The 27974-nt window shown below is 36.9% G+C and overlaps 1 protein-coding gene and 1 non-coding gene across 2 annotated transcripts; both read left to right on the top strand.

Annotated features, from left to right (window-relative positions):
* The first annotated feature begins 117 nt into the window (after positions 1 to 117).
* LOC123238262 (mitochondrial import inner membrane translocase subunit Tim23) lies at positions 118 to 27919 on the top strand. The gene is made up of 7 exons (XM_044665769.1): positions 118 to 406; positions 2472 to 2530; positions 6863 to 6956; positions 7165 to 7249; positions 8928 to 8986; positions 10172 to 10282; positions 27359 to 27919. The coding sequence occupies exons 1-7, from the start codon at positions 295 to 297 to the stop codon at positions 27472 to 27474; spliced, it is 636 nt and encodes a 211-aa protein (XP_044521704.1). The 5' UTR covers positions 118 to 294; the 3' UTR covers positions 27475 to 27919.
* LOC123238461 lies at positions 8332 to 8530 on the top strand. The gene has a single exon (XR_006505624.1). It is a non-coding gene; the product is annotated as a small nucleolar RNA SNORA74 (small nucleolar RNA).
* Positions 27920 to 27974: the final 55 nt, after the last annotated feature.

Below are 27974 nucleotides of genomic sequence, written 5' to 3'. Positions count from 1 at the left end.
CGGACCTGCTGCAGTCAAGTGCTTCCGGATTCCGTGTCGTGTGTTGTCGTAAAGCGGATGTCGGTTGCTTGACGGCCGCCGGGAGCCCCGGAAGGTCACCGTGTGAAGGAGGCGGTGGTGGCGGTGGCGGCACAGTCAGCGGCAGCCTCTGTGGCAGCGGCACAGACGGCGGCTCCAGCAGCAGCCGGGGAGGGGTGGGAGCAGCACGGTCAGCGTCCGCGTGCCGCCGCCTTCGGAAGGGCCCCGGTCTGAAGCGAAGACCCGGAAAGTAGACTAGAAGAAAGGAGCGAGGCCATGGAAGGCAACGGAGGCAGCAGCAATAGGGGCTCAGGAGGCCTGGCCGGGTTCTTCGGTGGGAGCGGCGGAGGGCCGAGCTACTCGAACGCAGATCTGGCCGGAGTTCCTCGTGAGTATCGGTCCGAAGGCTCACTTGAGGCCCCTCCTCCATGCTGATCTTGCCTCTCTTCGCCGAGGGGTCCAGCGGCTCTCTCTGGAGACTGCCGTGGTTTGGGGGGAAGGAGGGAAACTCAGAATTGGCGGCCCCTTTTTATTGGTCCCGCCCCACCGGTGATTTAGGACTGTTGAGCGTTCACTAAGCAGAGCTTGGACGTTGGAGAGGAGAATCTCTTTACCCAATCTTCAGGGACTGAATGAAAGAAGTGGGAAGGGTCTCGGAAACACGTGAAGAGCTCGGCTTGTAACCCTAGCGAGCTCTCCCTGAAACCTGTTTCATTCTTAGAAAGCACATAGTGAGGAGCTGCAGGTCCCTCAGCCGGACACTAAGGGGATCAAGGTCCCTCCAATCTAGCAGCATCTACATCCGCCACAAGCTAGGCTTTTTGAACATCAAGGCAAAAGTGTGATGCTTGCCCTAGAGAAGCTTAGATTCCGTTTCATTTACAGAAACCAGACACACAAGTCGTGGAAGTTAGACTTGATGAGATCTGAGTGTCCAAGGGCAATAAGAACGGTAAGAGTTTGTAAGGAAAGCAATTGAAATCAAATTTGGGAGTCAGAAAAGAGAACTTATATAAGTGAAGGTGGTGTTGAGAGTAGGAATGAAGTTGAGGAGAATGCCCTGAATTTGTTCTTTTAGTCATGGGAAACTACATTTTTTCTAGAGGGTTATTCTTATTCAACTATGAGACTTTGAACTGAAAAAATGAAGTTTGACCTAAAGGTGCACTGAGAGAGGGTCTTCATAATACTATAATCACTTTCCTTTCTATTAGGCCTCTCTTCCCAAAAATTCAAAACTGTTAACACATCCCTAGACACTTTTGTTTTCATCAAATTCCATCAAGGATCAAGAACCCTTCTTTTAGAGATGGAGAACCTGGGGCAAAAGGAAATTCTGTGACTTTACCACAGTCTCTGACAACACTTGGTTTAGAGTCCAGCTCCTCAGGGGAGTTAAGGATCATAAATAACATTATCCTGTCTCAAATTGTTGACTTGATCAGATTAAGGGTAAGAAAAATTAGCTGAGGCTTATTTAATCTTGGAATCAGAGGCAGGTTGTTCTAAAGAGAAATTTGGGGTTGGTATCCTTCCCCTTTTCTCCCAAGAATTTATTATAATGTGGTTAATATTCCTCATCCAATCTGCTTTTCCTCCACTTTTGTCCTAGAATTTTTTCATATCCTGAGAAATCCCTCCACATAAAAATTATAATATTATTAAAATTAATTTTCACTTTTAGTATTATATGGCTCAAATTGTTGACATTTCATTGAATTAGACAAAAAAAGGGTCTAGAACATAAAGGAAAATGAGGGGAAAGTACAAAGTATTACCAAACTTCAAAGCAGTCATAACAACTATTTTATATTCATTTAAAAACAAAAATAGATCAGTGGAACAGACTACATAAACCAAAAATATAGTCAAATAAAAACTATTATGGTGCTTGATAAACCGAAGAACATAAAGTCTTGGGGGGAAATTCCCTTTTAGGCATATGTCACAATAAATTCAAGGGAGACATGTTACCTGAAGGTGAAAAGATCACATCATTTAAAAATTAAGGTATGATAGTAAGTACATTTCACAGTTGTATCTAGAAGATAATTCTTTTGCATTTGAATTTTCAGTAATTGAAAAAACTACGATGTTTCTAGAACAAATAATAAGACATGCCACCCTCCCCAGAGTAGGAAAATTTGAGGACTTTAGTATACATTATCAAATTTTATTTACAATCAGATATTTATACTTATTATTAAAGTTACTCTTGAGTGGGTATGGGAGGCATGAATTGGGAGAGTAAATCATTCCCAAGAAATAAATATATTAGGCAGCTAAAACCAAACCTAGTTAAAATTCTTTCTTTTTTAAAATAAAAAAATAACTCAAAGCTATTTTTTCCTGCAACTATTGACTTATATGTTTCACTTTGCTGATTCTGTCTAACAGTAGAATATGGTACAGTTCAGAGACTTTGGTTATGATAAAATATGTTTTCTCTCTAGTTACTGGTATGAGTCCTCTGTCTCCATATTTAAATGTGGATCCCAGATATCTTATACAGGTAAGATTAAGTCTGAACATTATGTGATTATTACTAACATGTTGGGACATTAAGGCCTGGAGTCAAGATGACCTGGGTTCAAATTACCCCCAAACACTTTTTAGCCATGTAACTCTGGGCAAGTCACTTAACCCCCATATGCCAAGCCCTTGTCTTTCTGTCCTAGATTTTGTTACTAGGACAGAAAGTTAGAGTTTAAATAAAAAGTTTTTAAAAAACAACTTACCATGTTAATTGGAAAGAAAGATCTATAGTCAAAAGACCTTGGGGACCATCTGGGTATTCCATTTACTGCTTTTGTGGACTTTGTCATATTATTTAACACTTATAGACCCTATATTCATCTGCAGGCTGTGAGGTATGGAAGAAATAACCTTATCTGACTCCTCGGAAGGGGAGGCAACATTATTTCTTGCTTCCTTCTCCCTCCCCACCTCCAAATTAAGAAAGAAAAACACAGTTCTTGTAATAAATAATCAAACAAAATAAATCTGTTTACTAGGTCCAAAAATATGTGTCTGATATTGCATTGATAAAAGTTCTTAAGTCTTTCAAAGTTATTTTTCTTTTATGATGTGGTAACTGTATAAATTGTTCTCTTGGTTCTGCTGTCTTCTCTCTTTATCGATTAGTACAAGTCTTCCCAAGTTTCTCTGAAAATCTTAAGAATCATCTTTAATTTACTACTTAGAATTTTTAGCTGCTTGTTAATACATAATTACTTAGATGATGCATTTCAGGATTTTTTCATTTTATTGGCTTATAGTTTCCACTCTTTCCAGAAGTAGGGTTATATAATTGAAACTAGCATAGTTATCTAGGATTCATCCTAAATTGTTTTGGTTTTGAATATTTATTACATGAGATGGCCTTTTAAAGCTTCCATTCCTTTCCAAGATTCTATGATTTTAATATGTAAAGATAGGAAAAAACAGTGTGTAGTAATGAGTCTATGTCATAGGAAGATAAGGAGAGTATTTACTAGACAAGAGGGAACATAGTAGTTGCTATCTGCAAATAGTTGTAGGATTGTCATACAGAAGAGGATTAAATTTGCTGTGTTTGGCCCCAGAAACCAGAACTGGGAGTAACTGGTGGAAGTTGCAGGAACAGATTTAGGCCTGATGTCAGAAAAACTTCCAAAGAATCAGTATGATCCACACATGGAATGTGCTACATTGGGAGTGGGTAGAGCATAAGGCTTGATAAGCTCCCAAATTACTTGTTTTTAGGGATTAGACTTTAGCATTGAGATCCCTTTCAATGTGATTCCAGGAACATAAGTTTATCTTAACAGCTGAAGGACATCCTGAATGTCAGTGATGGTATTGTTACAATATCATGATGTTCTCAAGGTCTTTGAAGTAGATAGGGGCATACTTACCCCTGTGCTTAAATGAATTTAGATCACAGATTTTTCTTAGTTCTTGGCAATGCTTTTTTACATTTTAAAGCATTCTGTATTGTGTGTGCACAGGGATCTCTCCATAAATTTTTGTTGAATGAATAAATAAAAAGGAAATGCATGTGTCTATATCTCCTGCAGTGTCAAGTATGGTGCTCTGCAACAGTAACTATTTTTTGTTTTCTTTTTTCTCAGTGTCTTTTGTCATTTTTCCTAATAATTGTTTCTCAATGTTGTTAGTCTTCCTGCCTCTACTGATATTTGTTAATGGCAGAAATAACAAATGACACGTAGGCCACTTTAAGCAAATTAGCTCATTTCATCTTTATCAAAACCATGTGAACTATGCATTTACAAGCATTATATCCCTGTTTTAGAGACAAGAAAACTGAGACTCAAACAGGTTAGGTGATTGTCTTTCTGTGATCACAGACTAAAAGGCATCAGATATGGGATTTGAATCCCACTTTCTCTTAACCTTTATGTTCTTTCCCTAACAGTTCATGACCCCGTTCTGATTTGGTTTTTTCCTGTTCTTTAGACATGCAATTCCACATGTATCCTAACAAGTATCCTAACAAGAATGTGTTCCGAGTGAGGAGCTATATTCTAAGTTCTTTTTTTCTAAATTTCAGGCTTCTTTTTAGGCTTCTTTCACATCTTTACCATTCTACATCAGAATAGAGCCCTCCTTATAACAAGTAACATGAGCAAAACAAACCAATAAATTGGGCATGTCTCTTTTCTCCTGTTTTATTTATTTTGCCAATTACATGTAATAAATTTCCACGCAAGTTCGCCTAAATTATATGATCGAAATTATCTCTCACCCTCTCTTCCCTTCCCTTCCTCCTGGTGCAGGCAGGCAATTTGATCTGGATTATACATGTTTTATCATACAAACATTTCAATATTCATTTTCATACATGAGTAATCTTATAAAACCAAAACTCCAAAACATAAACCCTCCCCAAAACTGAAAAATCATATACTTTGATCTGCATTCTGGCTCCCAACAGTTCTTTCTCTAGAGGTAGATAGCATTCTTTGTCTTAAATCCCTCAGAAATATCCCCAGATCATTTTATTGCTGATAATAGCTCTCTTTCATAGTTGATCATTCCTCAGTATTGCCGTTTCTGTGTACAATATTTTCCTGCTTCAGCTTATTTCTTTTAGGTCTTTTCAGCTTTTTCTGACCTAATCCTTTTCATCATTCAGCACAAACAGTATTCTATCACCATCATATACCATTTTGTTTAGCCATTCCCCAATTGATGGACATCCTTTTGATTTCCAATTCTTTGCCACCACAAAAAGAGCTGCTATAAATATTTTTATATGAGTATTCTCTCCCCTTTTTTTTTTATCTCTTTGGGATACAGACCTAGTAATGGTATTACTGTGTCAAGGAGTATGCTTTGTTTTATAGCCCTTTAAGCATAATTCTAAATTGCCTTCCAGAAGGGTTGGATCAGTTTACAGTTCCACCAGCAACGTATTATTAATGTTCCAATTTCGCCATATCCTCTCCAATATTTATCATTTTCCTTTACTGTCATATTGACCAATCTGATGGGTATGAGGTGGTACCTCAGAGTTATTTTAATTTGCATTTCTCTATTCAGGAGGGAGTTAGAATTTTTTTCACATAATTTTTATAGCTTTGATTTCATCTGAAAACTGCTTATTCATATCATATGACCATTTGTCAGTTGGAAAATAGCTTATACTCTTAAATTTGATTTATTTCCTTATATACTTGAGAAATGAGACTTAGTAGAGAAATTTGTTACAAAAAAATTTCCCAGTTTCCCTTCTATCTGGTTGTGCACATTGATTTTATTTGTGCAAAACTTTTAATTTAATCAAAATTATTTGTTTTACATTGTATAATGGTCATTGTCTCTTGTTTGGTCATAAATTCTTCCCTTCTCTATAGATCTGACAGGTAAACAATTCAGTTTCCCTAATTTACTTATAATATTACCCCTTATGCTTAAATCATATACCCATATTTGCCTTATCTTGGTATAGGGTATGAGATACTGATCTGTACCTAATTTTTGCCATACTATCTTCCCATTATCCTAGCAGTTTTTGTCAAATAGCGAGTTCTTATCCCAAAAGCTAGAATCGTTTGTTTTTTCACTAGTTCCCTTGGCGTTCTTGATATTTTGTTTCTTCCAGATTAATTTTGTTATTCTTTTTTCTAGTTCTATAACAGTGATAGCGAACCTATGGCATGGTTGCCAACAATGGCAGGCAAAGGGCTCTCTGTGGGCAGGCATGCCTCCCTGAAAAAGACTTGGGTGGTGCTACTCCCCTCCCCCTCTCCATCCAGGCTAAAGACATTCCTTCCTCATTTCACCTGCCCCATGGAAACTCTTTCTCCTTCTCCTGTGTGGGGTAAGGTGGTGGGGCGGGGCACGGCACCTGGTCTTTAAAAGGTCTGCCATTACTTCCATAAAAATACATTTTTTGTAGTGTGATTGGCATGGCACTAAATAAGTAAATTAATTTAGAGAGGGTTGTCATTTTTGTATTAGCTCAGCCTAACCATGAGCAATTACCTCCTAAGTTTTAAAGAGCATAGTTTTGTGATAAGTATTTTGCTTCTCTTCTTTCAGGATTCCATGCATTTGAAGTTGTCAGAAATCTGACCTTCAAGCTAGTGAAATATTTCTGTAGTTCAATTTAGTTTTAATTAAAGTTTCACATTCTTTGAACATTTCTGTCAGAAAATCACAAAGGACTTAGCCCAGTGATGGGCAAACTATTCCCCAGATCTAGCAATTTGCTTAAGGCAGTGATGAGCAAACTACAGCCTGGTTCTGGCCCTTGGGAAATAGTTTGCCCATCACTAATAGACAAATATGTATGTCTCCAGAAGCAGAATAAAATTTGTTTTCATTTTTTATCTTTTAGGACACAGATGAGTTTATTTTACCTACTGGAGCCAATAAAACACGGGGCAGGTTTGAATTGGCCTTTTTTACCATTGGAGGATGCTGTATAACAGGTATAATACATGATTAGGTTGGGAAGATAAACATAAAGGAAATTTGGTGAATTTTTCCTTTCCAGATAGTTTAATGTGATTTTTAAAGAAGTTTATTGTCTGTAAAAGATAACTATTCAAGTTCATCTTTTTTTTGTTGTTGTTAACTATTACAAATTTTGAAGTGGTAGCATTGACTCTCGATTCTGTTAATATTATGGTTCTTTAGGAGCTGCATTTGGAGCAGTGAATGGTTTAAGACTGGGATTGAAGGAAACACAAAAAATGTCCTGGTCCAAGCCAAGAAATGTACAGTGAGTCCTTTTTTGATGTCATAATACCTAAATACTTCAACTTTGTTATTAGTTTACATGACTTCCAAAATTTTCCTTAAATATTTTAAATCTTTTCATCATAAAATTATTAGACTGAGTTTTTAATTTTTCAGACTTGATATCATTAATATTTTCAGGAAGCAAAGGGAATTTGGGTGTCTTTGCTTCTGTTTCACCAAAAAACAACTTAGAGTCAGTGCTATTAATATAGCCTTTCCTGAATGAGTTTTAGGTATTTTATCAAGTGGCAGACAGGCTATAATTTCTTGGAGACCTGCATCTACTTTTTATAGTTCCGGGGAGATCTAAATAAAATTATGCAGATTACTAAAAAAGAATATGAAGTTTGAGAAAAGAGCCAACTTAAAAAGATTTTTCTGAAAGCTTGTTTTGTTTACTCAAAACATTTTGGTAGGATTAGTTTAAAAAATTGTTCATACTTGGGCTCAGTTCAGCCAGCAGGGGGCATTAAGCATCCTAGTTTTATGCTAAGACCCTGAAACTTTGTGAAGGTGATTTCCTTGAAAGCCATCTTTGCTTTTATAGCATGTAAAAAAATACATGACCTCTTTTCTTTTTTATTCAGATATTAAAGAACTCTGTTGGGGGTGAGTTGTGACTTTTATAGCAGTTGTGTTCAAAATTCAGGTGGTCTTAAAAGAAATTAGGGCAACTTGGAATTATTTGAGAAATCTTTTCCATTATCATAATGGAATCACTTGAGTGGTTTTTAACAAATAAAAAATTAAATGAGACCAGTACCAAAAATGAAATGAAAGATGTGAAAGAACTTTTAAAACTTTAAAGAGAAATGTGTTATAATGAAAACAAAATAGAATGTTGTGGTAGATTTACAACCTACCAATTATTCATAAAATGAACCTCCTTTACATTTCAGTTTTATCTCAGGTAACTTTGATCATCTTTATTAACACTTTGTCTACCACTTATAGAAACTTTATAGTTCAGAAATCAATGAAAACAAACTGGTTTTTAGTTGAGCATGTGGCAATCATAAATGTGTTGTTTTGCTGTCTGGTCACATGATTAGTCTTATGAGGTCCAGTGGTAGTCAGCTGTCCAGGACATTGCCATTCCTGCGATAGTGTTACACAACTGGTAGATTAATAGTCTGTCCTTTTAATCTGGTTGCCACCATCACTGTTCTAGTGACTCTTGGTATCAGCAGAGAGGGACTGTGCTTCCTTGAGAGTGTGCTAAGCATCCATTTTGACCAGTGCTAGTAGGGAAGCAGACAAAAAATGTGATAAATTTATATGTACTTCTGGTCGCCTTTTTTTTTTTTTTTTTTTTTACCTTAAACTGTCGTTCATCTCTTGATCCTATGTTGTAACATAAAAAAAGTAATTCAAGCTAGCTTCTCATAGTAGTAATGGCTTTTTGGGTGACAAAATATTTGCATAATCCAGTTTTTAAAATATATTCCATTCTTGCTTTCATGACATCTGACATATAACTACTGTAAATTCAAAAGTGAAACTATCTTTTAATTGATACAAATGAATTTAGACAATTTTTTGAAAGAAAATATCAGAATCAGAATCATGTATTTCAAAGTTCTAATGGACCTACTATTTGCGTTCTCTAAAATAATGATGAACCTAAATAGTGATACTTTTTATCTCTTTCCCAATAGGATTTTGAATATGGTAACCAGGCAAGGAGCATTATGGGCTAATACTCTGGGCTCTCTGGGTAAGTAGAAATGTTGTGTGGTAATGACAATTTAGATAATGTAAGCATCATTTAAAATTTTAAGAATAGCTAGCTTTTAGTCTTAATGTGAAACAGAAATTTTCAAAATAAATTACAGGTTCCCCATGCTCTTTCTTTCTGTTTCTCTCTGTTACAATTAAAATTCTTTGGAGACTATGTATTAATTTATATTATTTATTAGATAGTGAAAGCAGATTGGAGAGAAAAAAGGCACATAATCACATGGCCAGTCACCCAGCTAATCAAAGTTTGCCGCTCACCTCTTTTCTCTTTCCGCTAGCCAAGAGAGAATTTTGCTTCCTCAATCCCTACCTTATAATCCAGGTGGCATCACTTTTTCTGAGGCTCCCTGGTTGGATAGAATTGACTTCAATCCAGGTCGGAGGAAGAATAGGAAATAATTAAGAAAGGAAAGGCACTGAAATTAATCAGGGCTAAAAAAGGCTTCTTGTAAAAGAGGATTTTATTTGGACTTACTGTCCATCAGCAGATGGTATCTTGGAGGAAGAATGTTCCAGTCATGAGGGACAACCAGAAAAAAATGCCATAACCTATATTAATAAATTAAATCAATTCAAATCAAAATGTTAGGAAGGGTTCATGGTCTTACTATGAGATGTGATACACTAATCAAATCTCTCTTTTTCTAGCAGTATGTTGTTTTTTTAATTTACTTGATTAGATTCACTAGCATGTCACCTACCAATCAAACAAATTAAACATAGGAAAAGAGTTCCTTTATAAGTTACTAAGAATTTTACATATTTAGGTAGGTTGCAATGAATATCAATGGTGCTTCTGTGCCAATGTGAAAACCTCAAAGTACTTTGTTTTTGGAAGCATCTAATAAGCTTTTCTATAAGCATAAAGAAAAATCAGGGGGAAAAGGAGTTTTACACTTTTATCATCATTGAGTTGGTGAGAATTCTTAAGAATATAACATTCAGACACGCTTATATAGAGAGCTTAAAACCATGTGATTCTTTTATAATAAATAAGAATATTTTAGAAACATGTTTCAGTCCCAGAAAGGTACCATACTTAAAGAATTGTCTTTTTGGATAGTGTTAAGAAAGACAAATGAAGTCCTCATTAGAGCTTTGAATACTTTGAAGATGTGCAATTGTCCTTATAGTTCACTGTTCACTCCTATTCCCTTCCCAGCTCTGCTCTACAGTGCATTTGGTGTTGTCATAGAAAAAACACGAGGTGCAGAAGATGACATCAATACAGTAGCAGCTGGGACCATGACAGGAATGTTATATAAATGTACAGGTAGGTACTGATTTCATTTCGGGGTTAAAATTGAAATTTAGTTTATGATTATTTGATATAAGGTATCAACTGTTTTCAGAAAGCAGTTTGTATGATCACTGCTGCAAATTTCAGGCTTTAGGCTGTTTATGAAACAAAAGAAGATAAGGTATTCTCATTCCTGTGTTGGCTTTTGTGATTAGCACAGCTGATTGTTAGACTGCTTCTTTGATCCTTTACTGGGTCTGTGTTCAGGTCTATGTGGTTAACTGTTCCCTCTAAATCCAATCAAGAACGTTCTTTGTACTGAGCTCTGGGAATACAAGTATAAACCAAAAGAAAGATAAGCCCTGCCCTCAATGAGTTTTCTGTTTGGGAAATCTGAAAAACCAAAAAAAGAAATCTGGGTGAGGAAAGGGGGGAGAGGGGGAAGGGAGGTCAGCCAAGGAGGGAGGGTTTTTTCGAAGTGTGAAATCCAGAGGTGGAGTAAGCTTCCAAAGTAAAGAGGTTTTGGGGGCATTGTAGAGAAAGTCTGAAAGAGTCAGCAAAGTCTGAAAGTCAGCAGGGCAGCCTGAAGAAGATTCGTGATCTCCAGAAATGCTGATTACAAATCTTCAGTGGCATGCCAGTCTGTCACATGGACAGGTTTCCACTACATTTCTTCACATAAAGCACTTAAGAGGGTCTAGCACATAGTAAGTATTCTGTAAAAGCTAATGTGTGTTACCATAAATTATGAATAAAAGCAAAACACAGTCATTTTTCTCTCACTATATGAGGACTTTGATTCATTGACCTCGATAGTAAAAAGAATCTGTTTTTAAGACCTTTGTAAACTCCCCCACTTTTCACGTTTCATCTCCTAGCTTCATTCTTTACCTTGGGATTAATTATTTTATTTGGGTCTCAGTTACCACTGGTTGCCATAGCTCTCATCTTGGCAAGAGACAATATTTTCTCATTGAGGTTTCTGATGTGTCTTAATGTTTGTTTCTTCATCCATTTCCCATCCCCAGCTTGTTTAAACAACAACTCCAATCTAATTTAAATTATACACCATATCCTAATTTTCCTCATTTTTGTTCCTTTAATTTTGTGTTAATTTTGCTCTTTAGTCTAATTCTTTATAAAGAACTTGTTCATGAATGGCTTTATATCATTAACAGAGCTATTTCCTGTCGAAACATGATCAGTTAGATTTATTTTATCTTGTGCTCATATGTGTCCAATTTTTCAGTTCTTTTCCTGAAGAAAGGAGTCATGTTGCGTGGGTGGCATGACATTTCTACATATTAAAATCTTTTCTTTTCCTTGTTCTTACTCCTGAATCATATTTTCTAGTATATTTATCTTATTTCCCTTTATCTACCCTTGCTTTGAAATCACCAAGATGAAAAGCATAGTTCATTTAATTTTGAGATTTATTACATTTTTCATAAAAAATTCTCTACTTCCTCATCCTCTGCTATAAATATTATGTTGCAGATGAGATAAGCCAGTGTCCCATGAAATGATGTTTGTTTTTGCCTCTGACCTCAAAATATTTCCAGCTCTATAAACAATCTTTTTATTCACCTATAAAAACTAGAATAATAGAAAATGCAAAATTACAGTCATAGATAATTTAAAATCACTAAGTTTTTTCAACAGTCCACATACATATGTAAAACTTTGAGTTTCTTCATAATGTTCATAGATCACTCTTTGGGATTTTTGTTTTGAGGAACAGAATTTAGGATTTATGGGGGGGCGTTTTAGAACGCCTGTGATTAACAAAAATTTATGTTACCCCAAAACAAATTCTTCTATAAATAAGTAATAAACATTTACTTTGGTTGAATAATACTAGTGTAGGAGCAAACACCTATCTAACACTACTAACTCCTAGTATAAATTATTTTTAAACTGTTAACATTTGGTCTGTCACCATTTAGTGCATTCTGTTTAATGGCCTAACAAATTGATGCATTTTGATTGGTATCATGAGAAAATGCAAGGCTCTGGTATTCTAATTCAAAGATAACAGATGGGAGAAGCTAGATGCCTTAGAGAATTTAGAGCCAGACCTAAAAACCAAAGATCCTGGGTTCAAATGTGGCCTCAGACACTGCCTAGCCATATGACTCTGGACAAGTCACTTAACCCCCATCACATAACCCTTACTGGTCTTTGACCTTGATTCCAAACCAAAAGATATGGGTTTTTTTTGTTTGTTTTTTAAAGGACAAATTTAAAGCACAAATTAAAATGATGGCCTGGCAAGTTCATAAATTCTATAATAGCTCTAATGACGTGATGGCTGCTGTTACTATTATTACTAATAGCTGCCAATAGTACTACTTTGAAATCATTATTTTTTTTCCATTCCTAGGTAAGGTATAAAGCTAAGAGAGAAGCCTTGGTACAGGACAGAATAGAACCAAAGTGGTTTAGACCTCAAATGTGAATCATAAACCTATGGGGGAGACTGTTTCTGGGAGTCTGCCAACAATAGAGTTGGAATGTAAGAGGAAGATTTTAGGTATTTTATAGATATATTTTTTTAAATGTGGTCGCCAGGAATCAACAATTCAGATTGATTCCATAATTAAAATAGACCCAAGTCAGGATTGGGTTTAAGGTAGTTTATTTACAATTAGGAAGGTAAAAGGTAGGGAAATAGAGAGAGGGAGAGGCTAGTCCAGGCCTGGAGAGGCCTGGATGGAGAGAGAGGGTTAAAAGGCTAATTAAACTAGGCTACAAGCCACAAGACCTTAGAAATCAGGGAGGCTTTAAGCCTACTTAAGGCAGAGTTTGGAAACGCCAAGGTAGGCCAAGGAAGTCAGCCTAACTTACCCTCCTGACAATTCAGAATAGAAACAGTCTGAGGTCTCAGCCAAGCACCTCCAGCACCAAATTCAAAGCCAGAACTCTTTCACCACCTAGTAACTCACATATTTGAAGAGATAGTGTCTCATCATTTCCTGTGGGCCCACCTCTAATTCAAGTGGACCAATGGCTGCCTCTACACTGATTTGGACTGCCCTTCCTTGTTCTTGATTTGATACTTATTGTCACTCCTGATTAACTTATCTCCCCTCCCCTTTAAGGGAGGTGGGGATAATATAATCTAGATGCCTAGGGTAAGTAGATTTTTTTTTTAAACCCTTAACTTCTGTGTATTGACTTATAGGTGGAAGAGTGGTAAGGGTAGGCAATGGGGGTCAAGTGACTTGCCCAGGGTCACACAGCTGGGAAGTGTCTGAGGCTGGATTTGAACCTAGGACCTCCAGTCTCTAGGCCTGGCTCTCAATCCACTGAGCTACCCAGCTGCCCCTGTAAGTAGATTTTTTACTATGAATGGGCTAGAGCTAATTCCATTTACACAATCCCCCCTGATGATCATCTTGGGTGCCTAGTCACCCCAAATGATCATTTTACATAATCATCTCATACCCACAAAGGTCTTCTAACTACAATAGTTAGAGGTAAGAGGGGAATGGAAGAGAGAGAAAGCAAAACCAATGTTTTGCTAAGTGCATTGACAAGAAACCAATTGGGGGCAGTCCCCTATTGGTATAACATGTACATTTAAAGTAGCTGTTCAAAACCCATCAGTCCATTCAGTTGTACCCAAAATTCATTCTGGATTGCTCGATGCAACAAACCCATCAGTTCAATCAATTGCAACCCAAAGTTCATTCTGGATCTCTTGATTAAATGTAGATTCTTCAGGCATGTCTCTGCAAACAGTTCATTCTCTGGATTAAGGAATCAGCAAGTTTCTTTCTCTGAGAAATTTTCTCGAACAAAATCAAAAAAATTAAATCTTGGATATAATAAAAATACAATTAAATCTTGGATTTTATAAAAATACAATCCCCCCTGATGTGGGTATTTAAAAAGAAATACCCAGATCAGCTCAAGATATATGGTTGAGTCATGGGGTTGTATGAATAAATTCAAAAGAAAAAACAAAAATATAAAAAAAATCAAATAGAAGAAAATTGAAACTTTGGAAAAAAGAAAATATTAAAATCAGAATCAAAATATCAAAAGCTATGTATACAAAATTTTTGAATAAACAAGATAAATTTATAACAGGCCCTTGATTTAGGGTCCAATTAATATAATTTCCATCCTACTAGTCTGTAGGACATAATGCAGTAATACTGCACTTATCCATTTGCAGCCAAGACTACAGGAAGTTGCCATTCTATAAGAGAGAAAAAAGGACCAGATTTATATGCAAAGGAAGTGTCTGTCATTCCCTTCGTTCTCAGGAATACATAGGTGAGCCAGATGATAGACAACCTTTGTACCTGACTGGCAGTGTAGCTTGGAGAGTCCTACATCTTAACATATGTTAAGCGTCGTAACTTCGATTCTTACACTGAGTTCAAGTCACAGAACAATAGCTTTCTTTCATAGGATGGGCCAAGAATTAGGCACTGGGATAATCTACATATTATGTATATTTCAACCTTAGCCTTTTACACTGAAAATTTTCAATTGTCAAAGTTTGGCAAGGTGTAGATTAAGAAAGAACTACCTGCCAAATCATATGGAGTAGGAATGAGCTCATAGCAACAATTCCACGGATGACCAAAGAAGTCAAATGTAAGGGAGAAGCAAGAGATCTGTAATAAGTCCAGAAAAAAGAGGAGGGGCTTCTTAATGCTTTAATGGTTAGGTATATAGATTAATATACTAGTTATCCAGCCTCTCAAATACTTCTATATAGCTACCATGCCAAGCCAAACCAGGATCCTAGCTATTTGGATGCTGGTCTGAAGTTTCACATCTAATGAGATACTAATTGTGGTGGCATGCTTTTCTTGGAAAGCTTCCATAGTATTTTCTAATCAAAATTTCTGTTGGGAGAAGGGAGAATATTGGGGAATATGTTTTGCTTTTTCCTTACTGACAACTATAATTACACAGTAATCTCTAACCTGGGCCCTGTCACAAAGCCAAAATATAATAAAAAATAGCAAAGATTTATTTGAGATAGGAATTTTAATTAAAACCCAAATGAAGATTAATTATAGTTAATTCCCCTTTTTAAAAATTCTTATCTTGTTTTCTTGAAAGCCATAACATTGGGTGAATCATTAGGGTTACCGTCATTAGCGAGGGGTAATAAAATATAGGTTATTTAGATTAAGAATTAATTTTAGTGATTCATATTCAAGGTAATTATTTTTAAAATACCTAATGTAATGTATAGTGCTGGGGAACATATAAAGATAATGGTTTCTGTCCTCAGAAAACTATCAGGGATAGAGATAACATATGTTCGTTAACCATAATACAGATACAATCAATGTAAGTGCTTTGAGACCACATAAGTTTGCTACCAGCTGAGAAGATCAGGGAAGGCTATATTGAAGTCCATAGAATTTGAGTTGAATTCGTGTTGTGTTTAGGATGACTTGGATCAATTAGTCAGCAATCATTCATTTATTATTATGAAGCATCTCCTTTGAGCCAAGCACTCTGCCAGACCCTAGAAGTAGTTACAAAGAATGAAATATCTTTCCTTCTATGGAACTGAACTTATAATGAAGACAAGAAGTACATAAAAAAAAATAAGTATAAAGAAGCCAAATAAAAAGTTAAATTAAAAGATATTTGGAAAGGTTGCACACTAGCATTTGGGAGAATCAGGAAATGTTTTCTGTATAAAGTCATCATTGAGCTGCATCTAGAAGGAAGAGAGGAATTGTGTGGGACACAGGTAGAAAGGAGGGCGTACATGAGAAACAGCCAGGACAAAAACATAGAGATAAAAAATGAGAATGTGTTGTGTGCAAAATAAAGAGAAGGCTAGTTTGGCTGGATCCAGTTGTTGAAAGAAAAGTAACGTCCAGTGAGGCTAGAAAGATAGGATGTGGCCAGATAATAAAGACATTAAAATCTCAACAAGAAGAATTTTTATTTTATACCATAGGGAATCTGTCCAAAAGCATTTATTAACCATTCCTGCGTTCCCAGCACTGTACCAAGTATACAGAGTAAAACAAAAACAGCCCATCCTCAAAGATCTCACATTCTAATGGGAGAAGCAAAGTGGAAACAATCATATGCAAACAAGAAACATACTGGATAAATTTGAGACAGTTGCAGAGGGAAGGTGGTAGCATAAGAGGGATTGAGAATGATTTCTTGCAGATTTTTTGAGCTGAAAGTTGGAAGAAGCCAGGAGATGAAGGTAATAAGGGACAGCATCAGGCCAACAGACAAGCCAGTAAGCAGATGTAATGTCTTGTTTGAAGAACAGTGATGAAGCCATTGTCACTGGATCCCAGAGTAGAGAATAGGATGGTACCAGGTTACAAAGGTTTGGAAAATCAGTTGGGATTTTGTATTTGATCTTGGAGAAAAATGGGAACCCATTGGAATTTATTGAATGGGGGGGATGACATTGTCAAATCTGTATTTTCAGTGACTATGAACTGAAAGAGGGTTAGAGACTTGAGGCAGAGATAAAGAGGGAGAAGTAGAATGATAACAGATTGTGATCAGATGAGAGAATTTCAGAATTCAAAAACCTGAAACAATTGCATTTGTGGGTGATGGCAAGATCAAAAGTATGACTATCTGTGTGTAGCTGAGGTGGGGTGAAGGAGTAGGGTAAATGGAAATGAATCTGAAGTGTTTGAGGGAGCATCAATATGTAAGTGGAAGTCCCCAGTATAAGAGCATATTCAGTAAAAGGAGAGAAAGAATATGAGCCAGGTACTGAATTGAGGAAGAAAGAGAATATCTTAGAGGTTCATTGATAACAGCTACCATGTTTTTGATTGAGTGATAGATATAGTTTGAATGAACCACAAAAGAGATGTTACTAAGTGATGGTGGTAAGGGAAGAATCTTAAAGTAGCAATGGGAAGCAATATGGACCAGTGAAGAAATAACATCAAATGAAACTACTACTAGAAAAGGTGATCAGTGAGGCTGTCATCAAAAATGATCCAGGTCTTACTGCAAGATAGAGTAGGGAAGCAGTGGCTAAAAAAAGCATTAAGTTGGAAGCAGGTTTTGTTCTTATGGAGCAGACACTCTGGAAGGTACAGTGGAATGGGTGGGTAACCTTGGGAGGCTGCAGTATTGAAGGGAATGGGATAAAAGATTGGCCAGAGAACAGGGTTGAATGACAGATTGGGCTAGAACCACTGGAATGGGAGGGTATGTTATGACAAAGTAGGAATTTGTGAATCACTGAAGAATGCATTAGGCAGATTATCAATATCATTATCACTACTAGGATCAAATAGAAAATCTTTCTATTTGTCATTCAAAGCTCTTAACAATCTACTCTACTCCCATCACACTGTGACACTAGCCTCTTGCTATCTCTCTCACAAGGCACTCCCAACTCTAACATTCTCTCCTTCCTCTTTGCCTCCTGGCTCCCCTCAAATTGCACCTAAAATCCCACTTTCTACAAAAAGCCTTTCCTAATTACTCCTTAATGCTAGTACCTTCCCATTAAGATTTTCTCCAGTTTAAGATATTGTATGTATCTCTGTATATCTTCATTTGCACGTAGTTGTTATCCTCCCCTATTAGACTATAAGTTCCTTGAAAGCAAGGCCTGTCTTGTTTTCCTTTGTATCCCCAGAGCTTAGCACTCAATAGGCACCTAATGCTTATTAACTGACTGGTAGAAAAGGCCCCAGAACAGATCTTTGGAAGACACTCATATTTAATGGGCACAAAACCTGAATGATGATTCGGCAAAAGAGACTGAGAAGTAGTTAAGAAGGCAGGAAAAATGTAGAGAGCAATAGCACTAAAACTTAGAGAGATGAGAGGATCAAAAAGAAGAGAATGTTCAACTATACCAAAGGTGTGTTGGAGAGTTCAAAAAAGATGAGGATTGAGAAAAGGCCATTCATTTGGCAACTAAGAGGTCATTGATGGAGCAGTTAAGTGGTCCATTGGCTAGAAAGCCAATCCTAGAGGTCCTGGGTTCAAATCTTGCCTTAGGCATCTCCTGGCTACATGACCCTGGACAAGACACATAACCCCTATTGCCTAGCCCTTACAAAAAAGGGAGGAAAGAGAAGGGATGGACAAGTTATGAGATTTTTTAAGTTTGGGGGAATCTTGGCCATGCTGTAGGGTAGGGAAGCAAACTGGGAGGGGTGTTGAACATAAGTGAGGCATTGGAACTAATAAGGGGGACCAATCTGAAGAGGATAGAATGGAATGAGCTTACTGGAATGAGGCTGGGGTCAAGGAGGATATAATGGGGGAAGTCACCTCAGTGATATGGGATGAGGAGTAAGAGGAGAAGAGGGACTCTGGATGAACCATCTCTTATTCTTTCAGTGAAATGGCAGGCAAGATTAGCAGTTGAAAATTGAATAAGAGGTTCATGTGGAGAGTTCTGCACTTAAGGAAAAGCACTTCCACGGTAGGAATAGTGTGGACTACAGTGAAGAGAGACTTGACACCAGGAGACCAATTAGCAGCCTTTGATAACAATCTAGGCAAGAGGTAATGGGGTCTTTTGCTGAATGAGTAGCAGGAGTTAGATGCAAGAGATGTTGTGGAGATATAAGTGATGATATTTAGCTCTTTAGGAATGAGAAAGATTGAGCAGTCACTGAATTAGGCAAAAAGCAGTCAGAAATCATCAAGTCCCTAGTATGTGCCAGGCACTATAAAAGGCCAGAACTACAAAAGAAGGTAGAAGACAATCCTGTCCTTGTGGAGCCCACAATCTAAGGGAGAAGATGTCAAGGATATTGCTGAGGTTATTAGCCTGGGAGACTAGACAGGTGATGATTCCTTCAACAGAAGTAGTGGAATTTGGAAAAGGTGGGGTTTTAGAGGGCTGAGAGATAATATATTCTATTTTGGACATTGTGTTTGAGATGTTTTCAGGATATCCAGTTTGAAATGTCCATGAAACAATTGGTGGTACAAGACTAAAGTCCAGAGAGGATATTGGGCTTGAGCATATAGATCTATCTGCAGAGATAGAATAATTAAACCCATGTAGCTGTCAAGGTTACCAAGAGAAATGGCAGGATGTGTGGGGCAGAACCTTGGGATATACCCACAGTTTGGGGTTTGGGAGATATTCAGGAGCACTTTATAACACTAGCTAACAAGGAGATACTGAAGTTCAGAGAAAGAATGATTGAAAATACAATCTTCTAGAGGAGAGGGGAAAGGTCAGTGGACAGGAGCAAAGGCAAATGTAGAGAAGTTGGCCTTAGCAACAAGAAGGGCAAATGACTTGAGAGGAATGGAGAAATAAATGGATGATGATGGTGGGGTGAGGGTTGTGAAATAGATAGAAGGAGGAGCTTGGATCCAATGACTTCAAATTTCTCTATTGAGGAGGAGGAGGAAATTAGAAAACTATTGCAAGAAGCAGTAGCAATATAAGATATTTCAGAAATGTAACTGACAGCCCTTGACCCCCTGGTAGGATATATGTAATTAAGAAGAAAGATGAGTGAGATGACTCAGTAGAGAACTGATAACGAAGAGAAGGGTAGAGAGGAAGAGCAGAGGGGGTGATAAACTTAGTTTTTCTGCTAGGTTCCTTGTTTTGTTTTTTTAAGCCCTTATCTTCCATCTTAGAACCAATACCCAGTATTGGTTCTAAGGCAGAAGAGTGGTAAGGGCTAGGCAGTGGGGGGGGGGGGGTTAAGTGACTTGCCCAGGGTCACACAACTGGGAAGTGTCTGAGGCCAGATTGGAACCCAGGACCTCCCATCTCTGGATCTGGCTCTCAATCACTAAGACAGCTAGTTTGTAGTTGAAATGACCTTAAAGGTTTTCCAGTGGAGTCAAACTCTCATAGAGATTAAAAATCAACTTGACACAGATTACATCAAGACCAGTGACAGTTCCTTAAGGAGGAAGATCAGTCAGATATAAGAAGACCCTCAACATGTGATGTTAAAGACACTAATTAAAAATTATAAAAGAGGAGATGAGACAGCAATATCAGATGCTTCAGGAAAGCTATAGAATAAAGAGGACAGAAAATGGATAACTAGGACATTTTTAGCAACAATTACTTCCTTTGTTGCAGGCTTAGTCATTACACTTTCCTTTGAAGGCCATGATTTCATCTTTTAGGGAATTGGCACTTGGTGGGCTTAATTCCTTTAGTTTCAGAGACCTTGTTTTCCATAGGTGTGCGCATAAGTTTCTTGAATTTCCCATCTTAGAGATAAAGAAAAAACTAAAACTGTTGTACATGTATTTTTCCTAGTTGGTCTTTAATCTAACAGTATTCTTTATTACCCAGATTTATATCAAATTAGCAAATTTATTTAATGCCTTCTATGTAATGGCACAGAGAGTACAAATAAATGCAATAAACCTTATCCTCAAGGAGCCATGTTCATCTTGGAGAGAAAGAGGGGATGAAACATAACATGGACACAGCTAAGTGTGGTCAAAGAAAATGAGGAGGGGGAGAACAACACCTTGGGAGGGTCAGGAAAGGTCTTATGGAGGAGGAAGCACTGCAGCTGAACCTAGAATGGACTCTTGTTAGATAACCAACCTAGCTCTGTTAGAAATACTCATCATGGAATGATTGGCTTATTGTTGAATTACCGATTCATGAATTATTCTCTAAAGGCGTTGGAAGGGCTACAACTCCCTCTTCCCCCCCCCCCCCCCCATAGGTAGAGGATGAATTCAGATGAAGTCCCAGGACTAGAGAGCATATAAGGCAGCCAACTAGAGCATGGTTAGCTTTATGAGGCATGAGGCCTGTGTTCTGCTGAAATGAAGAGGTAATCCTTTTTTCTTCCTCTAATTTAGCCTTTTCTGATGTTACTATCTCCTCTAAGAATTGTCATGCTTTTACTGATCATTTTATTTTCTTCTTGGAAATTTCATAACCACAGAGTTAAACATGATGGCTTAACTGTCTTTGAGGGGGATTTTAGCAGGGGTAGTACAGTGAGTAGGAATCAGCTGTTCCTATAATAATGAAAGCCTTACTTCCTTAAATAAGAAATTATGACCAAAATCCTGTTTCCATAGAACTCTATTAATGCACCTTCAGTGAAGGTAGGATCAGAATGACTGATCCCTTATCCTAAAGCTTAAATCAAATCCAAGTTAAATTGCCTGTTTGTATTTCTGCTACACCTAATACTCAAATTCCCATTTATCTTGGCTTGGATTTGTTCTTGGAACACAAATTTAGCCATAATACATGAAAGACCATTTACAAAGCCAAAAATGCAGAGGGTTTGTGTGTTGAATGTATTGGGGGGGGGGGGGGCAAATTATCTGTGGGTCAGTCAGTGTTTTGAGTTTCTATAGCCACACTAAAAATTATTTCCATTTCATACTTCCTAATATCGAGACATCATTTGGCTTAAGAAATACAAAATTTTTGATCTAGCCTGTATCCCCAAAACCTAAACATCCTCTTTTAGAATGTCTCAGATTAGATATACTTTTATAAAGCTAACATCTTATTTTAACAACAAAAAATAGTATGTTATTACTTTTTAAGCTAGCAAGTATTGTACCTTACCACCTGGTAAATATATGTAATGCATCTTACATAGGTATTATGTTCCCAAATATAAAGTATATCAAAATTATATTATAAAATTCTGATGCCTTATCATAAAGCATAGTTTAAAGGAAAAAGTTCAGCATGTCAAAGGGCATAAAACTAAAGGTTCTAATTATGCTTTATGAGATATTTCCTATATGGCAAGAAAATGATATCATTAGCATTTCCAAAAAATCTGTTTTGCTTATCTAATTACCCTGTTTCTCAAGTGGTAAGAGAAGCTTAGTGAGCTCTAAAATGCAGTCACATAATCTCATGTAGCTTAGTACAATATTAAATAATATAGATGATAATGGGCATCTTTGCTTCACTCCTGATTTTGTTGGGAAGGCTAATCTCACATAGCTTAAATAATTTTTCGTGTTCTGCTTCTAAGAACTAAAGACACTTCCCAGAGTTGTTATGAGGATCAACCAGTTAATGTTTGTAAACCTCTTAGCATAGCAGTTGGCATATAGTAAGCACTACATAAGTATTAGCTACTATTACTGTCATTAATATTAATAAGTTGAGGTTACAGGTGTTAGTTGGCAAGTTTGGGATTCAAATTCACATTTCCTTACGACTAAACCAGTCTTGTTTCAGTTGTGCCACTGCCATCTACCTAATTGTGAGCTATATTAGTCAATAATTTAACCAAATAATTATTGGTGAGATCTGAAGCAGAAGAAAATAAGAACAGATGAGATCCTTAGATGGGATATGAATTTGTAACGGTTTTGCTATTATTAATGATTCAATCAGTATTGGTTCCAAGGCAGAAGAGTGGTCAGGGCTAGGCTAGACAATTGGGGTTAAGTGTCTCCCCAGCGTCCTACAGCTAAGAAACGTCTGAGACTACATTTGAACCCCAGACCTCCTATCTCCAGGCCTGGTGCACTATCCATTGTTATCTAGTTGCCCCCATGATTTTTTTCAGTATACATACACTTTCCTCTAACAAAGATCACAACTCCATTACATCTTAGGAGATTGTCTGAAAGTGATATTATGGTGATGAGTCTTTTAGCTAAGCTGATTGTGAGGCAAACATTTTATGGTCCACATTCTAAGTTTTCCCAGCTTTAGCCCTGCAAGATGTTTCTCTCCCCTAAATTACTCCTGTACCTTGATGAAGCATCAGAGTAGGACTTTAATAGAAGGAATTGATATATAGACACATGTATGTACATATTTATCTATAGATGTAATAAATCTTCTTTAAATAGACTCCCAGAGTTGTATAAGGGTCCTATAAAGTCATCTAGCCCTCATCATACACATGATGGATGAATCTCTTTTATAACATCTCCAAAAGTAGTTTTCCATTCTCTATACCAAATGGGACTTATAAAACATCTGATCTTTTTCTCCTAGTGCTAAGTAGTCATGTGAGTGTTGGTGGCAATTTATTTCCATTACAACATCCAAAATACCAAGTTGAGTTCCATTATGTGGTTTTGAAAGGGGCTGCTATTGTCATTCAAGATGCAGTTTGGCTTTGAGTAGGATTAAAACCTATTTATAGTTCTGAGCAACCTCCTCTGAAACCTCCAGTTGCTATCCTGATAGTTAACAGACATGACTTCATATAATAAGACTGAAAGAATGTTTACATTCCAAATGGGAGTTGTTACTTTGATTTTTGTGAAAAATAGTCTGCATTAGAAGACTAGATTTAAAGCACACTCAAAACTTTCTTGAAGTTGTTCCTTCCATAAGTGAGATTTGTTTAACTAGAATACCCTGTGCATGAGGTTGACTACTATGTGAAGAGACTGGAGAAAACAATTATTCCTTCCCAGGTGAGAGTTGGGGTTCTAAAATAATCCAAATCCTGAGAAATGTTTAATCTTTGAAATCAAATTCAATATCACTTTCAGAGCTAGACCAAGGGATATTTTAGTATTCAGACTCTGCTTGGAGACCTGCCGTGTGAAGTTGCTTCATGTGAAAGGCAATCCATACTTGTAGATACACTTAGATGCAGTTTATTAAACAATTGTCATTTGAGTTAGGGTGTGTCACAGGACATTATAACAGCTTCCAGGGGGTAAGTTTTTTTATTTGCCACAAATCTTGAGAGCACAGAATGAAGATACTGACTCTTTTAAGTCTGGTTATTGAAGGGTGTATTCCCCATTTTAAATGACTCTGGGCTGTGACAGAGGAAGGAGACTCTCCAACAGTTTCTGCATCATGACCTGCCTTGTCAAGCTTTCGGAAGTTTGGTAACCTAAGTGATAGCCTCTGGGGAGTAAGATCAGAAAACTTTGGGCCTTTAAAGGGTCAGGTGCTTAATATGCTTGGGAGGAAAAAGTTTTCCACCAACTGTATCCAGCACTATAGTATGCAGTGCATATGCTTATGAAATCTTTCACTACAATCCACTATAACTTCTTAGACTAAACTTTTTCATTTCTGCTTCCAGAGAAATAGCTTCATTTTTTTGAGCTTAGATATGTTCATTTGCCCAAAAGCAGCTGCAAGCTTTCCAGAGAATAACTTTTGCTTAAAAGGGAAATTAAAACTCCTTTAAGAGACAAGCCCTAATGCTTTCCAAACTTCTTGGTTCCTTTCTCATCTAAGAAAGCAGTGAAATAATTTTTTTATCATTGCTACTACCTATTTTACCCTTATTCAGGTTCCCCAGTATATTTGCCACATTTTAATTTAGTATTGTTTTTCAATTGTTAGTATTAATCTTAAAAACCTTTACCACAGGGACCAAAGAGAATAACATCCTTTGGTAACATTCAAAGTCCATCTGTTATACAAACAAATTACTTTATTATTTGTGCAGATTCTTGTTCAGGCTGGTGGCCAAACTTAAAGGTTAATCCAGTTAAACCATAATGGTTAAGGTTCAGGGGGTTTGGTCTTATTAGTGTTTATTTGTAAGGTGAAGGATCTGCAGCACTGCCCTTTTGGGTTTTTCTTAACTCCAAGTAGTTTATACTTCATAGATCTCTGCAGATGACTCAGAACTAAAGTCTGATGACTAAACTAAATGACTAAACATCTTATTAATCCCATTTCATATGTCTGTATGGCTTTATTCCCATGTTTATCAGTTTATTGCCACTTTACAAAGTAAAAATTTACAAACATTTCTAGTAATCCTGGCCTTTTAAAAAGTTGGTTTGCAAGTTAAATGTACACCAAGCCAAATTCTTATTAAATGAATAAAAACTATTTTAGGGGAGCAGCTGGAAAAGGTATATAATTCTTTGGTGCCTTGAGAATCATAGCATATACACTCATAACATAAGAGTGTCTTCGTATTTTGATAGACTGATCCACTTTTCTTCTGCCTTCGATTCTCTCATTGGATCAGTTCCTAGCTTCTGCAGAGAGAGATAATAAAGAAATTTAGATTGCCTAAGAAGAGCAGAGGCAGATTATCAGAAGCTAACAGAACCTGGGTGATGCTGAAGGGAGTGGTCGTCCTTTATCTAATGAATTCAGCTTGGGAGACATCCCTTCCAGAAGTGGACTCATAGTCTGTTTTGAAATATTCCTTCTCAACAACTTGGCTAGATTAATCAACTGTTGCTGAAGTAAGACCTTAACTAAATCTAAATCTCTCCATTTTACCTTTAAACTATCTTGTCTTACCTAGCTCAGACACTCTTCAGTTACATTGAAGAGTTAACTTGGAACAAATAATCCCAACTTATTTGGATAGCTATAAAAGTACATAGAGAATTTAAACAAGACTTCTTTTGACTAACTATTCCTGTGAGCTTTCTCATTTTTAGCAACTCATCAGGTAATAATTAACCGAAGATGTGGCCTATCAGTAGCCATATGGTAAAAAAATCTTAACTCACTCATAATTAGAAAATTGCCAATTAAAGCAACTCAGAGGTTCCATTTCACACGTCAGATTGGTGCTGGTATTCATGAAAGCATTTGGAACTATGCCCATTGATCCAACAGTACCACAACTAGGTCTGTACCTCAAAGGGAAAAGGCCCATATGTATAGAAATATTTATAGCAGCTCTTTTTGTGGTGACAAAAGAACTGGAATAAAAGCAACAGTGTAAAGTTAACTCTGAAAGATCTAAAAACCGCAGTTAACAAAATGACCAACCACTGTCACATGCTGCTCACCTCTGAACAGAAAGGTGATGGACTCAGGATTCAGCTGAAACATATTTGGACATGGCTAACAAGAATTTGTTTTGCTTGACTATGGGTTATAATTTGGGTTTGGTTTTTTTCCCCCCACGCTGGGGTGAGTGTGGGTGAGGAGAGGTGGTTGATTTTGAACCCCAAATCAACTTTTTTTTTATTTTGAGAAAATATATTAAACATTTCTGTATTAAAATTCCATTAACTCCTAGATGATAAATATTTTTGTACCACCTTATTTAAGCCATAGATATGAATGTGTTACAAATGTTCTGAAGTACATTACTCAGAAAAAACTAGGCTGCAGCTTGGACAACTGTTCCCAAGAGTCTGTAATATTGTCTACATGGGTGCACTTCCTCTTCTGACAGATTTTTTCTTTCTGTAACTTAGTAAATGGCCTTCAAGGGCTGTTCTGTTCCCCTCCCCCATCCATCAAACCAGCCAACCTATTGAATCTCTAAATTCAGTGAGGCTCATCCTCAGACCCAAGTAAGCCCATCCTTGCAACTCTTCAAGCTTTTCAGGATCAACCCAAGTTTGTGCTCCATTGGCAAAGCCTTTGAGGACTTCCTTTTTATGAAACAGAAAAAGACTTTATTGTGTAGGAACTTTGAGCAAACTTGAAAAAAATTAAGTGAAAAGTGACTGTTTTTAACTCATTTACTTTTTCTGCTGAGACTTAGAAAATTTGCATTTTTCCATTGAAGTTGTCTTCTCCAATTGTTTCTATTACTTTCACTATATGAGATTGGCATTTCAAAGCTTAAAAAAAAAAAAAAAGCCAGGTTGTGGTTTTGAATGTGCCTTCTTTGCATTCTGCATTTGGAAGCCTTGCCATTTGAGTGTTATGTAAGTAGCACAATTCCAAAAGACCTTTGAAAATACTAATTGGATTATAATTATGGTGGTAAGGGGGAAAACTTTGCAAGCCTGCTACTTGCCTCTGGGGTCACCAATATTGTGATTACAAATTGCCATTTCTAAAATTTTCAAAATTAAATCATAACTACAACACAGATTATCCCCACCCCAAGAATTCAGTCACTTACAGCAGATAAACTAATCTGTGCTACCCTAAGAGAAAGCTCCAAACTGGTGCAGACACCAGTGAGGTCTAAAAGGAGGTATTCAGTGGGAAAATATTGTGGAAATAAAAGGTAAGACACTTATCTTAAAAACGTTTTCAGTTTTCATTATTTCCTCGATTGAATATCAAACTTCTAAACATTTCTCTCTTTTATAATGACCACTTATGACTCCCAAGAAAGGATGAGAGATTATGGATGTGGAATATTTTCTATGCTTTCAGATGGGATTGATGCTGCTTGGTTATGCTTAACTTTTTCTTTTTTACAAAAGGGGGGTGGGGGGGGATCGTTGTTATGATACTAATTTGTTTCTTTTGCTGTTTTCTTCCAGGTGGTCTTCGTGGAGTAGCTAGAGGTGGTCTGACAGGGCTAACCCTTACTAGCCTATATGCATTATATAACAACTGGGAGCACATGAAAGGTTCCATGACACAACAGTCACTTTAGATAGAGCTTGGACTGTGAGAACTGAATGAATAGAGGACACAGCAAAAGTTCTCCAGGTTGATTTGTAAAATCAATTTGGGGTAATATCTGATCTACCTACATTTAGTATGAAAAACAAAACAAGATCTTTGGTACTGTCATGAAGATCACTGGCACACTTTACCAGAACTGGCACCACTTCTGGCCAGTAGTGTTGGAGCCAAAAGCATCTGATGCCTCAAAGTGAGTAGCACAGTCATCATTTTCTCCTTTGAAGATTCTCTGCTGCATGTCTACTCTCCAACTACCCCTGAACTTCTGAAATAAGACTTACTCCCAGATTCGGGTCACATAATTGTCAACATTATATATCATAAGGTTTATTCATTTAACGATTGTGAACTATAATACACTGCTTTATTCCCAATAAAGAGTGTTCCTAGAACCAAATGCCATAATGTCAAAATAATGTGTAACTGGTTATAAGTTTGTCATAACCAAGGTATTCAGTAAAAGTTCAG

Source organism: Gracilinanus agilis, chromosome 2 (assembly GCF_016433145.1).
Source record: "Gracilinanus agilis isolate LMUSP501 chromosome 2, AgileGrace, whole genome shotgun sequence".
Classification (NCBI taxonomy): Eukaryota; Metazoa; Chordata; class Mammalia; order Didelphimorphia; family Didelphidae; genus Gracilinanus; species Gracilinanus agilis.
Note: the sequence above shows the minus strand (reverse complement) of the source record. Positions and strands in the feature narration are given on the sequence as shown.